At 40.7% G+C, this 14,088-nt stretch overlaps 1 protein-coding gene across 15 annotated transcripts in view; it reads right to left on the reverse strand.

Annotated features, from left to right (window-relative positions):
• The window catches only part of MKLN1 (muskelin 1), a 108,748-nt gene that overhangs the window by 29,964 nt on the left and 64,696 nt on the right, over positions 1 to 14,088 (reverse strand). For all 15 annotated transcript variants that reach the window (XR_015286046.1, XR_015286047.1, XM_086886388.1 and 12 more), the window contains 4 exons: positions 12,809 to 13,021; positions 10,712 to 10,933; positions 9,041 to 9,170; positions 988 to 1,135 (listed from right to left, as the gene is read on the reverse strand). Coding sequence is in view for 13 of the 15 variants with exons in the window: in XM_086886388.1 (XP_086742514.1) it covers positions 988 to 1,135; positions 9,041 to 9,170; positions 10,712 to 10,933; positions 12,809 to 13,021 (713 nt within the window). In the remaining 2 variants the exon portion in view is untranslated. The remainder of the gene's footprint in view (positions 1 to 987; positions 1,136 to 9,040; positions 9,171 to 10,711; positions 10,934 to 12,808; positions 13,022 to 14,088) is intronic.

The raw sequence follows: 14,088 nt of genomic DNA on the forward strand, positions 1-14,088 counted from the left end.
TGAAATTCAAAGCAATAAGGAATTATTAGCTGTACCTACAGGACGCACAAAAAGTTGCTGAAAGGCTGGAAGGTACAAATGATGTAAAACACCAAAGATTTTCTTACTTCTCTCGATGTTGTCCTCTATTATCCCATCCCATTCTTAGCTCTACAAAGAACCCAGCCAGCAATCAGAGGTCACCTTGGCTCAAAGCAGTCCTCAAGCACAAGCCAAAGAAGAAAAAATTCTAGAAAATTATTTGTCACGAGCTTTGGAGATCTCTTCAGATGTTACATTATTTGTCTACAGAACCATCAGCATGAGGTGTTTTTTTATTATGGAAAAAAACATCTTGGACCTAGCAGAGCTTTAGACCACAGATTATAGCAGAGGTGGTATTTCAGTCAGTGATTTCCAAGCGGACTTAAGTTATAACTGAGAATTCACTTTTAAAGAACAACACTCACACCTTTTGAAGTGATTTACCCCACTTTAGAAGAAGCCTTGAACACAAAATCTCTGCCAGCTCTGGAAAGGAACAGTGGCAATGCGCTACTAAGAACAACTCAGTGAACAAACCAGGGGATTTTTTCTCAGAATATCAGATCTGGCATGGAGACTTCTCCCATCACCATTCATCAGTTTCCTCAGTTTCTAAGACCTAGAGCCATGTACACTGCTATTAACAACTTACACTGGACTGAATTTGCTGCACTGGTGCTGAATGCTGGCCTTGAACCCTTCCTACAGGAAAAGCCTTTTGTAACTGCTCACTTCCCCTCATCCCCTCCACCTGGCTCCAATAAAGATGTTCACATGATCTGTCTCTCTCATTTGGATTATTGCCACGGTACCTCTAAAGACAATGGGAAAAAGAGATACCTTAAGGGAACTCAGCTGTCTTCCACAACTTTCAACAATTCCAATTTTAACAGAGGTTGCAGAGTTACCTTAGGGAGACAGGATTGCTTTCTAAATAAAGTCAGTGTGGAAGTCAGGACTTACCAGCTGTTCCTCACAATGTCATAAATCCAGAAGGAATTCCTTACGTTCTCTTCCCGCTTCTCCTTGTCTTTACTGAGCCCTGACAAGACATGGATTTCATTCAGTTCGGGATCAATGGTGGCCCTTTGAGTGAAACCTGTCATTGGAACTGAGAAAAGAAAATAAAAGTTACATGCTGGAAACAAAGGAGGATGATGTAGGAAGGATCCAAACATCAGGCAAATGAGCTTCCTGCCCCCTGCAATTCAGCAGATCGTCATCCAGAGGCCAACTTCTTCCCTGTTAGAGCCAAGTCCAATGAAAATTCTTCTCTTGCTATCTCTGACTCTTGGAAGAAAAAACAAACCATTCTGAGAGCTGCTGTTTCCTAGGAAAAGATATGGACAGAGCCATCTGGGAGACTACCAGCTCAGAAATGAGGATTAAGCTCCCTAACAGAGCTAAATGACCAGATGACCATTAAAAATATGAATGGAGTGATTTTGCAATTATCTCATCTGTAAAAGGAAGCATTGATTCCAGAAAGCTTAATTGCAAAAGCTGGGAAACTCCAAAAAATTCAAGATGACCTCACAATTCTATAGCTCACAATCTTGCAGGTCAAAGATGTCAAAGAAGCTTTTTGTATTTTCTGAATACTTGTGGCATAATTACCAAGCTATTCTTCTGTCCCACCTTTGGATTTAGAAATATGGTGAAATCCTGCAGATTCCAATAGTTTTCATCATAATTCCCCGAAAAAAAGGTCAGCAAATTTGTTTGGCAGTCCTTTTTGTTTGTTGTGTAATTCCCCGTTTCCTGTTTCCCTAGGCAACCATCCTTCCAAAATGTATTTGTGAAGGGCACGTGATCTTTGTTTACAGATCCTGTTTGTCTCCTTTCTCTTTCTGGGTCAGTTTACAAAGGCTGGTAAAGGTTCCTGGCCTTCGGTCAAGATTTTGGCACGAAAAATTCTCAGAACTCTTGTATTTTGCTAATTCTTCCTTCCAATTAACTGAATTGCACCCACGGCCTAGAAAACGAGGCCTAAGTTAATAAAACATTTAATATTGCCGTTGCGGAATACACAAAATGGTATTTTGGAAATCCATTCTGTAACTGGTTTAATTCTCACACTTCACTCTATTCATTTGTTAGGCCAGGAAAGCAATAAAGGAATTAAAAAATTCTGAGTAGAATTTGTTCATCCACAATTTTAGTTCCTACCGAAGAACTCAGGAATACCACAAAAACTAAGCATTTCTTTAAAAAAAAATTCAATGTTTAATTCTCATGTAAATTTAAATAGAAACTGGAATATATGTGGATAACTCATTATCAGACTCCCCTTAACAAAATCCTTCCTTATGATTTCACAGGAGGAAGAGGCTTTGGAGCCTTCATCAGCATAAACCTGTCTAGTTTGACCTCCAATTTTGCCATGAAGTTTTAAAGGAAAATTATTTCAGTTTAAGCAAATGGATGGTAGAAAAGAGAAAAAAATAAGGGAGTAACACTGACACAACAATGACTACACACTTTGTTTTAGCTGCAAACCACAAAGAACTTGGTTTTTAAATAAGGCAAATGAAGACTGTGAAAGTCGCCTCATAAGGAAATTGAGAACAGAAAGATGACTATAGATGAAAAATTGCTAATTTTTGAAAAGTATCGTGCAATGTGTTTGTTTGCATAGTCAGGGACTAAGTTGCTGACCCAAAAGGATTAAATTCAAGGCCTGTTTGAGACATTTCTGGCAGGAGAGCCATCTAAATTTGATCAGCAATGCTAATGCACATGGAAAATGTCTTTGCAACCCTATCTGCTGCTTTGAACATTTGAGACCACGCCGGGAATATTACAAAAAAAGAAACCCTGTGCAAATCTTCAGAGCACTAATACCTCATTGAAATGAAAATTATTATAATCATGAGGAACATAGCTGCTCTATTACCATTGATACTCAAAGCATCTGAAACTTGTCTGTGGAAGTCCCATCCCTCCTCCTGAAATGTTGTTAAATAAATTAATTTTGTATCTCGTTTATGCTCGATTTCCTGAAGCTGAAATTATTATTTAAATAATGAAGGAGGGAAAAGCTGCCAAAGTTCAGTGCTGGTGGTTTTTTCCTCTTGATATTAAGAATAGAATTCATCTGCAGCAACTGCAATCAAACCCAGATTCAAGTCAAGTAATTTCAGGCTTCCCTCAATTGTAAATCAATCTCTTCTTGAGACTGTTTGAAATGCAGAATGACTAGAAAAGTATCAGATATAAATCCCCAGATTTACTAAGGGCCGAAGACAAGGAGTAACTTACATAAACTCTGTGACCTATCTAAGCAACTGTGTAGAAACTGCATTTAAGTAGTGCCTTAGGCAAGAAAGAGTTGACATCTGGTCTTTTGCAGAGGAGGACAAAATGAGGAAGTTGGATGCAGTGTCATTAAAAAAAACCCCATAACACAGATTTGATAAACAAGTCCATGAAAATAAATAGACAGTAAGACAAGATACTACATAGTGAACATGAGAGGCTGTGATGTTTTAAACCCAACAGAAACATCAACAAGATGTTTTCCAAGGAAGTCTGATCCTTGACGGAGCAAAAAGGCTCCATAAAAACCTCAGCACTTAAATACTTCCACTAGGGGGTAAGAGAGGTTCATCATCTGCAAGTGCAGCAGACTGGCAGGAAATGCTGGACAGAATTCAAACGAGAATGGTCAGAGTATTAGAGAGGGACACAGGCTGGAATCATCGGAAAAATACTTGTGACATTTAGGTAACAAAATAACGCTGGGAAGGAAATCTAATTCTGCATTGGCAACAAAATTGAACCTGTAAAAATGGGTCTATAACAGTGACAATAATTGATTGCTAAGGACATGTCTATTTAAATTTTAGGACTTGGGAGAAAAAAGTCAAATAACAAGGGGTGAGAATCAGAGCACTTCCAGATCAGTTATTTGCAATGTACTAGATCCAAGGGGTGAAAGAAGTGGGAAGAAAGGCTCCATGCAAGTTCCGTCAGTTGTGCTTCTTCACAGAGATGCAAGATCAGCTTTGAGCAAACACCCACCAAATCCACACCTTTCAGGGCACCTGTTGGGTCAGCTGTGGGCAAACAGCTCCAAGGACAAAGCAGTGACTGAGGACTTAGCCCTGGGTGTTTTGAACACTGGTCTGTGGCTATGTGGTATTAACTTGGCTCCTACATCAATACATCACTTATTGAAGAGGAAAAGCTGTTCAGAGAAATCACTGAACACAACACAATCCCTAAAAGTCTAGAAGACTGTTTTCTTCCCATCTAGTCTAGAATGTTTTCTTCCCCCTTAATCTCATTGACCAGCCCAGGGTAGAGGTCTGAATCCTTGCTCAGGAACTTAGTATTTCCATTCATTTACACAGCAAAAATTAAAAGCTTATGGCCTCAGTATCTAAAAACAATATTCATCCACACAGGCCTGGAGTTCGCAGCCAGTTCCATAAACAAGCAATAATTCCTAAGTAAGCTCTGAGGAGATGCTGTGGAGCTCCGTACAGTGTAATTTCCATTTAAATACAACACATGGGAAAAGGTTTTCTCCAAAGAGACACCTTATCATGGAACAGGTAGTTCCCACTACCACAGTCCCTGCTTACAGGAGTTTATGGGATCACAGTGATCATTTCAGCCAGCTGAATATTTTTTGGTTTGTGCGTGCAAACAGCTACAGTTGTTTCAAGCACAGCCCTGGCTGCTGCCAGTATTGAAGCAAGAAAACAGCTTGTGCAGAGACAGAGCTTGCAAAGCAGAAAATGTAAATTCATGGAATTCTAGGGTGGTTTGGGTTGGAAGGCACCTTAAAGATCATCCAGTCCCACCCCCTGACACAGACAGGGACACCTTCCACTACCCCAGATTGCTCCAAGCCCCGTCCAACCTGGCCTTGGACATTTCCAGGGATCCAGGGGTAGCCACAGCTTCTCTGGGTAATGTGAAGTCAACTTTATGGTTACACAGATGTGGTTTCATCATACTGGACAGCATTTTGGAAATTAAATCTCGTCTCTTACATCTGAGGGGATACTACAACAAATTTTTCGACACACTTTGAAACACAACAATGGCAAAACAATTCTATAAATTTATAGTCTACAGACCATGCCCAAAGAATTCAGGAAGGATAAATAAGGGAAGCAAGTTCACTGACAGGGTTTTAGTGCCACCTGAGTTATGAAACCCTCAGAACATGTGACTGCCAGACTGCCAGACTGCAAGCAATTCACAAGTATCCTCCCTCCTTCTGATACCTCGTGATTACAAAATTGGGAGAGAACTGCATCACATGGATACTGCTGCTCACCAGAACCTGGCACCTCCCAGTGGATTAATATTTAAAAAGTGGTAGGTCTGCAAATTATTCCATGCTACTCCTTGTAGCTCCTATAAAGCGGAAGCAGCACCTCCCCCAGACTGTAATGGAGCAAGTCGTGGTGAGTGATAGCACCAGCCCAGCTGTTGACACAGCAAGATAATGATTATCCTCTTGGATTTTTCCTGATGAGACTGCATCTGGCAGTCTGCCAAGGAGCAGCTAAGGAGACCATCTGAACAGTTTGGTTGTCATGTTGACAAAGCAACAATCCAATGCCCAACACGCAGGTCTCTCTGAGATTTTGGAAAAAAAAATGACCGGTCAATAAATGTGAATGGAATTCTGATCTATGGCAGCTCTGCAAGGCATCCCTAGGATCTGGTGACTACCTGTCCCCCTCCTCACCTTCACAGGTAGGGGAAAGGATTTGGGGATTAGTTCTAAGAAGCAGATCACAAGATAAAAAGCACCTAAGGTCCCTCACAAAACAAAATGCTTCCACGGCAAGGGAATGTGCTGGCCACTGAGCAAGACCTTACCTGAACACAGGCACAACATGCCTGGTGTCACTAAGAGGTGATGAAAATGGCATCTTGAGGCTGCCTGTCTGAGCTGGCTGCCAGCCATGCTGAGCCAGCTGTACTATCTATTTTGATTCATGTTTTTCTGACTTTGCCTTGTTTCCTGGGCTGGGCTGTGTTGCCTCTGTCCGTGGTACTTATCCATGAAATTCCCCATCCATCAGGTGCACAGTTCTGTATGTGAAATGGGCACCTGCTCAACAAGAGACCTGGGAGCTTCACTGGGAGCTTCAAAAACCATCTGTAGGCTGCCCTTAAGAACCACCTGACCACTACAACAAACCACAAGAACTTTTAGGGCTTGCTCACGTTTGACTTTGGAAGTTACTCAGTGCCAAGAGATGTAAGATGCTCTGCACATCCTCTTGCCCAAGGAATTCTCCCTCTGAGCAGCTCTGACACACCACCTGAGTCAGGGCCAGAGGGGATTATCACAGGAACCTTGACCACAAGTGTTGCCACGAGCTCCCTCAGAGCTGGAATGACTGCCCATGATTAGTCATGGATTGTGCACTAAGGGACTCAGGAAAGCTCCCAGTCCAGCCCTTGGGGACACCTGGGACTGGTGGCACCTCCAGACCACCTGTATGCTTCAGATACACACTATTTTTGTCTCCTTGGGGGGAGTTTGTTGCTTGAGTGTTGTTTATGTGCTTCTTTAAAGCAATTAAAATATAAAACTGCTCTAAAAGTGTGTCCATCAACATAAACATTTCTGCCTCTCCTCCAAATACAAACTCTGTTCAATAGAACTAAAATTCCTCTAATTTGCACCTCTGTTGTCCTCCTTCACACCCAACACATCACCACAGTTGCATGTCTAAATCTGCTAAAATTATGTCTTCTACTTCAAGTTAAGAAAATTTAAGTGATACTTATCACCCATCATTCCCAAACACATCAGCCATCCAAGGAGTCGGTCATAGGATCAACATCAGAGGCAAAAACAAAAGCAAAGAAACGCTGAACAGCACAAATATCTCAGAAGATGAGAGCAGCAAAACCAACATATCATTACCATGGTTTTAAAGCAGTGCAACAACTCTGTGTTACTGATAATCCTTATTATCCACTTCACTACTTTTTTAAAAAATCTCCCTACTCCACAAGATATTTAAACAAATGCACAATTAAGTTCTTTTAGAAAGGGTAAAAATCAAAATAGCTCAACTAAGAATAGAACTGAATGCCACATGCGAGCCAGGAACAAAATGTAATCATGGGACTTTATAGGAACATTTAGGTCAGGCATCCTCAACTTGACTCATCACACTGAGCAGCTTAAAACTTCAAGCGACCAGGCAGGCAATCACTTTGTTCAGACAGATCAAAATGGTGTATCACTACCTAACAAGAGCACAATAAAGACTTGCTTTTTTGGGGTGAAAACAGTGCTGTCAACATTTGCTGTCTGAATGTAATAAGCATTTTGTTCTCTTCCTGTTAAAATGCAAATTATCCCAGCATTTTCTTTCAAAAGCAATGGAAACGTTCAAATCTGTTTGTTTACTTTCCACACACAGGAGAACAGTAAACCAAAAAAATCTACTTGTGAATTATTTCCAGTGAGTCATTTTCTTATTAAAAAAAAAAATAAAAATAAAAAATTCTTCTATTCATCACTTCAGGGCCTGTGGGAATGGGGAAAAGGGCTAAAAATTTACTTAATTTCTCATTTACTTCACTGAACATTGCAGTTCATGTATGAAAAGCAGAGCTCAGTGTCCTGACAAACTCAGTACCTTTAAATCTAAAGTAGACAAAGGTGTCAGCTTAAAGCCACATGTTTTCAAGCTTCTGGCTATGAAGACACGATCTTTGAAAAGATCAAAATGGCAGAATGTTACTAATTTCCTGGAGGGAAAAAAAAAAAATCAATCCTTTAAAAGCTCTAAGGACAACAAAGGGAGCGTGGGTGTGTGCAGAGCAGCATCAGGCAATGCACACCTGAATAAAGGAGACTGTCAACAGTATGAGCTGGTTCTTTCTTGGAAGCACTTGAGTAAATAAATGACTCCAGAGAATTAGAGCTTGGGTACTTTTCTCTCTTATTGGCATAACTAAATTAATGAGCAAACAATAACTCATCACCACCAATAATTCACTTCAAAAGTTTAGCAAAATTACTTGCTAAAAGCCAAGCCTGATCAAGAGGAGGAGGGCAGCCTAAAATCAAGATTAATTACCTTCCTGAGGTTTTTAGTAACTGGAAGGAGAGATCAGGACTGAATATACAAAACCTGAGAAATTCTTGTAACTTCTGTCCCATAGTGGTACACAGTGCAACTCAAATTTCAAATTCTGACTTGTTGGATGAAGAGCAGGGTATTTTAACAGGAAATTGATGTGCTTATACATGCAGAAATGCTTTTCAGGAAGAAAGGAACATTTTTCTCTGTCATTTGAGGAGAAAAGGCATGAAATCAGTTCTTTATGGTTGTGTCACAGGCCTTCTGGGTGTTTTTAAAGACTTCTGTCATACAGAACTACACACAGGATATGTAGCTCTAGTGCTCTGAATTACACAGAACTGAAGCCCTCTCCCTCCTCTTCCATTTTTTTTTGCTCCTTTCTGATATTTATTACAAATATAACAGGACAACAGCTTGGTCTCATCTTTCTGGTCAAATAACTTCTGTCCCTGTACTCCAGTTCTCTACCTCTGAGCGCCCTTCCTGCCTTTCTGCAGATCATCTCATGGTAATTTTCACTTGGTGAAAATCAGAAAAATAAGAATTTACTTTCTCCTTTCCAGGTCTGAAGGGTTTTTTTCAGCTTTTTTTTTCATCTTTGATAGAGTTTCCAGAAGAAGTAGTCTTAGTTCTTATTTTGCTGTTCGTTTTTTTTTCTTTTGAGGTGCTGTGTGGTTTCATGCATCAATTATTTGTATTGTGCTCAAGATGGAGAGTGTCAGATGACAGAAAGGACAGAAGAGCTGGTATAAGATTAATCTGTTTAGTGTGGAGTTTACCTGGGTATGGAGGGTTAGTTAAAGATGCCAACCTGATCCCACAGGTTGAACCAGGCCTTTCACCTACACATTTCCCCTTTCACAGTATTTCATGGTGGATTTCTCATTTGCACCAAAGAAATGAAAAATTATGAAATTATTATGTAGTTATCCTCTTACCCATCCCTGAATCTTTCTTCGTGCCATCTGAGATAATGTCCACATGGTCACTGTCCACATCATAACTGAAGAAGTCGTTCAAATAAGTCTTTGATCTCTGGCCACCGAATACATATAAGCAGCGATTTTTCTGGAATGAGGGAGAGAAAAAGTCTTTACAAGTTCAAGACAGTATGTTGATCAACTGTGATCATTAACAGAAATAGTTATCATAGAATCTTAAGTAGTTTGGGTTGGAAGGGACATTAAAGCCCATCCAGTTCCAATCCACTATCCCAGGTTGCTCTGAGTCCCATCCAACCTAGCCTGGAACACTTCCAGGGATCCAGGGGCAGCCATTAATGAATCAAGGAGGAACAGAGATGTCTCTACTAAGTTTAACATAATTGTGCACAGGTAACTAATGCAGCCCTGCCTCATCCAGCTTTAACTTCAGAACATTAAAGCAGCAGCTCATCTTTCAAGTTTATTATTAAAGAATTAACAGGCCCCATCTCCAAAATCCATCAAAAAATCATGGTTAAAAACACAACAGGAACAAAAGACAGATTATAGGAGAAATACAGGTACCAGCATACTAATAAATTCAGTAAAGGCAAATGGCAAGGAGCAAGCCAAGAATAACAGGTTTATTGCTTCTTTCAAGTCTGCCAAGTGGAAAGTCCGTAAGAGGCAGATTATTTTTCTTTCAAATGGCTGAGAAAACAGAAAAGGACTTAAACTTCCATGACCTGTGCTTACAGAAACCTGTATTCTTCCATTTATCACGGACACCTACTTGAAAGATCCTCAAGACCTCATGCAGAATTTTGTGTGGCAATATGTTTTTCCACCAGATTTTAAAGAACCATTCAAAACAAAAATAAAATGGAAAGCTCAGAAAGCCCAGTATTCACTGTAAAAATTCTGATCTTTCACTTGAAAGGGTAAGAGAAATAAAATCAGCAATTCCTTCAAATTGGTGGGTTTTGAGTTTATGGTATTGGTAAATATTTAAATGTCGAAACATTAATTTTAATTCTCTTTAGTTCTCTTAAATACACATGTGGTTGATGAACACAACTGGAAAGGCAATGGAAGGTGGTTTTTAATACTCAACATAAAGTAAAATGCTACATACACCTCACCCCCACCCTTCTGCTTCGTCATGAGGCTCTGGATGGAGTGCTCATAATCCCAGCTGTTTACAGCTGTTTGCAGCTGCCCAGGACAACAAAGAGCAGCTGGATGCTCCAGCACCAAAGGCTCTGAGGCCTGTGCAACTCAATACATACCCATTAAATCCCATTCCAGTAACAACACAGAGTATCTACCACACCAGAAGCTTCTAAATTGCTCTACTAACTTAAAAAGAATTAATTTTTAGGTCAAAATGAACCAGTCTTTGGGTCTATTTACTATTATTCCATTAATACCAACTCTTAAATTCACCTTGATTTTTACTTTAAATTTTATTCAGCTGGAAAAGCTCCATGAAATGAAAGCTCCAAAACTTGAATTAGCACCTCCTGCATTTACCAAAGCAGCATCAAAATGTCAGCAAACATTGAATTAACTGAGACAACACATCACTAAGGAGATTAAAGAGCACAAAATTTGCAAGAAAAAACAAAACCAGATGTTCTCATTAAAGTCAGCCATCATAAATCAAAGTAGGGTGTGGATACTTACAGAATGGAACAACATGCAGTGTCCTATCCGGGACTGGATATCCTCGGGTCCGGCGTTGCAGGAATCCTCCCTCAGAAGTTTCCACGTCTGGCACTGGCAGTCGAAAGCAAACAAGCCACTGAACTGGGGCTCACTGGCTCTGCTGTCGTCCACACTGCCATTGCAGGTCAGAATTCGGCCTCCAAATGTGTAAATCATGTGTTTTTCAGAATCCATGCACATCTGCAAGAAGCAGGGAAGCAGTTTTAAGCCGGCAAGGTAAGCAAGGTAAGACCTGAACACTCTGAGATCTAACATTAAACACCCCTCTCCTACAAGCAAGACAGCCTCTACTAAGCTGAGACAAAGCTCTGCACAGCTCCTGAGCCTCCAACAAACAGAAAAAGACACACATCTTCATGGTTGTCAGGTCTTCATCTCATAAAAGAAATTTAAAACCCAAGTTTAATTTCTATATGCCATCTAATATGCAAAAGAATAGAATCAATGTACCCTTCATCACCTAAAAAACCCACTGGGAAAAGTACTTGAGGGTTTTTCACGAGGATTCACAGGTTTCTTCTCCATAGGTTCCACAGAAAAAAATCCATGGGGATCTTTTCAAGCTACATCCTCATAGCCAGAGTTAATAGAGTATCACCTCTGGCAACGGCTGTGCAAGGGAGAAATTCAAAATCACTGCTGATTCACCGCCCACCAATGAACTGATGCAAAAATCAGCCTGTGATTTGTCACTGAGATTCCATCCCCAGCACACATTTACTGCTACCCCCATTGCTGGAACACAGAGTGGGGGCATAACTCGGCCAAAGATTCCTCATGGGAGTGCAGCAGAAATATGTTTAATCTCCAAACCTAAACTGAGGTTATGGCACACATGAGAAGCACTGCAGCACAAATCAAACCAAACCCCCTGACTCCAGGTGATGTTTTCAGACAAAGTGCAAAGCAGAGGGTTACAAAATACCAGAGAGGGTGGGGAAAAAAAAAACCAAACCAACAAACAGACAAGATTACAGTAAGACAGAGATGCTACTCAGCAAAGCCTACACAAAACACTTCTAGTGCAGCACATTTCTGAAGGTTAAATAAAAACCTGAGGGAGATGCTGAGGGAGAGAAGAGGGAGAGCTGCAGATTGACAGAAGTCAGTGAGGCCCTTCTTCCCTGAGACAGAACTTGGAAAAAAGGAATCATTTCAAGAGGCAAGCAAGGTACCCAGAGTAGCCTTGCCAGCTGACAATTTCCTTGTGCCTCTTTCCCAACACCTGGGAGACTGGCATTGGTTATTAATAGAACAGAAAGACTGATTGGCTTTTGTTCTGCAGACATGGCATATCTTTAATTTTCGGTGTCAGCAGAAAGGCACATTGTGCTGGCAAACAACAGCTTTGGTTACAAAACAGCCAGTACCAATAAAAGCTGATCTTGGGCTGCTTTAAAAATTAGTCCTGATGTGCTGTTTCTTGGCGATGCTTCATAAAAAGAAAATCAATTGAGAACAAAATACCTTTTTCAAGTAAACAAAAGCCACTGAACACAACGTAAGTAAAGTTGTTTTCAATTTGAACACATGGAGAGATGTGACTTTTTGAAGGATTAGTAGCCATTCCTCTAAGGTGTTTCAAGCTCTCCAAAGAAAGCACATTCTACAATTTTTAAAGGTAACCAATTTGGAAAGAATCCTGCTCCTGTGTTGGTCTCATTCCAGCAGCTTGCTTAGAGTATTCTTCCAAAGGTACCACACACAGCTTTGCAAGTTGCTCCCCAAGGCCCTCCAGGCAAGGCAGATCTGCAAACCCAGCTCAAGGAGACTGATTAAAACCAGATGAACTGTGCTTTGAGCTTTAATAAAATGTGTCTTAATAAAATGCATTTCTTTGCAAAGGTTCTTATGATTCTTCTGACTCTGTTTGATTGGAGAACCAGCAGCCAGTGGCATTGAGCAGCAATGCTATTAGGATTTAACGGAGTGCAGATCATATCCTCTTCACCCCTGCTCTGTTACCTGGTACAGCACCTCGAAATCATAGAGACTACAATCAAAACTGACTTTTAAACACAGAGAATTTGCAGGAGGAGGATGAGTGTGGCTGACCTGATGATCAAACACCAGCTTGGGGCCTCCATCTGCTGCGGTGTCCTCGCTCAGCAGCATCCAGGTGTTGGTGTCGATGTCGTAGCGGTAGAAGTCACTTTTCAGGGACTTGCTGTTCCTCACGGAGGAATCCAGGTACCGCCCCAGGGTGTAGATCTGCCGTCGCTGGATGTCAATGCACATCTTGTGACAGGACCTGGCACTGGGACCACTCTGAGAAAGCAAAAGACCACAAAAATGAAGAGAGCAGTGGATTTAATATTGCTCCAGGTAGGTCGCTAAGGGAAAGTAAGTATTAGCAGCAACTAGAAATCCTAGGGGAATTCAGGAAAATCTGCTTGTAATCAAATACGGGATTAATACAGAAATAACTGCAAGAGCACATCCCATAACTTCTGTCCTTTAGAAAGACACCAGCAAAAACCTTAATGCACTTGTCACAACAAACTTATGATTGGAACCTTTTTTGTCAGATTCCTTAGAAAACAGACAGTTTCTCCCAGAAGTGATTCTCAGAGGCGTGTGAAAACTACTTGATCTTTTAAAATAACAGAAGTCGATGCACATGAGAGGCAAATTAAGATGTCACAACCTATAAATAACTACACAGGAAGAAGATTAAGAAGTGCTCTATTACAAGAACCTCTGTTTTATTAATAGGCTGTTTTCTAACAGATCATAAGCAGACACTCCCCCAAGCAATCATATCCCGTAATGGCTCTGGGAAGGTAACAAAAGCACTCCCTGTCCTTCACAAATAGATATGGCCCTCCCAGCCTCCATCTGAAAGAAAGTTTCCCACGGTAAACAAAACTGCCCTGAGTTATGATCTTCAAGAGAAACACAGAGAGTGCCCCATGTCAAATTATTATGGGCTTAAGCCATCCAGGAGTGCTCAAATTAAATCATGGAGTAATTTATTTAATGACATTACAATGATGACTGCAGTCATCTGGGCAGTTTCCTTTCTGCTTCCCAAATCTCATTTTAAGATGAGATACACTTCATACACTTTTTCTTGAAGCATGAGAGTGATGTTCTGGTACACTAAAACACTAGAAATCACAGTCTGCAAAGTCTTATGTCCAAAATATCAGACAAAAGAAAAACATCAAGACTGTAGATCAATACTGTAGTTTATTTTGTAGTCACAGCTGGGTGACAGGACACAGAGAATGACATCCCACCGACAGAGCACAGATTTAAATTAGATATTGGGAAGAAATTCTTCCCTGTGAGGGTGCCCAGAGAAGCTGTGGCTGCCCCTGGATCCCTGGAAG

The sequence above is a fragment of the Cyanistes caeruleus genome, chromosome 4, assembly GCF_971803275.1.
Source record: "Cyanistes caeruleus chromosome 4, bCyaCae1.hap1.1, whole genome shotgun sequence".
Taxonomy (NCBI): domain Eukaryota; kingdom Metazoa; phylum Chordata; class Aves; order Passeriformes; family Paridae; genus Cyanistes; species Cyanistes caeruleus.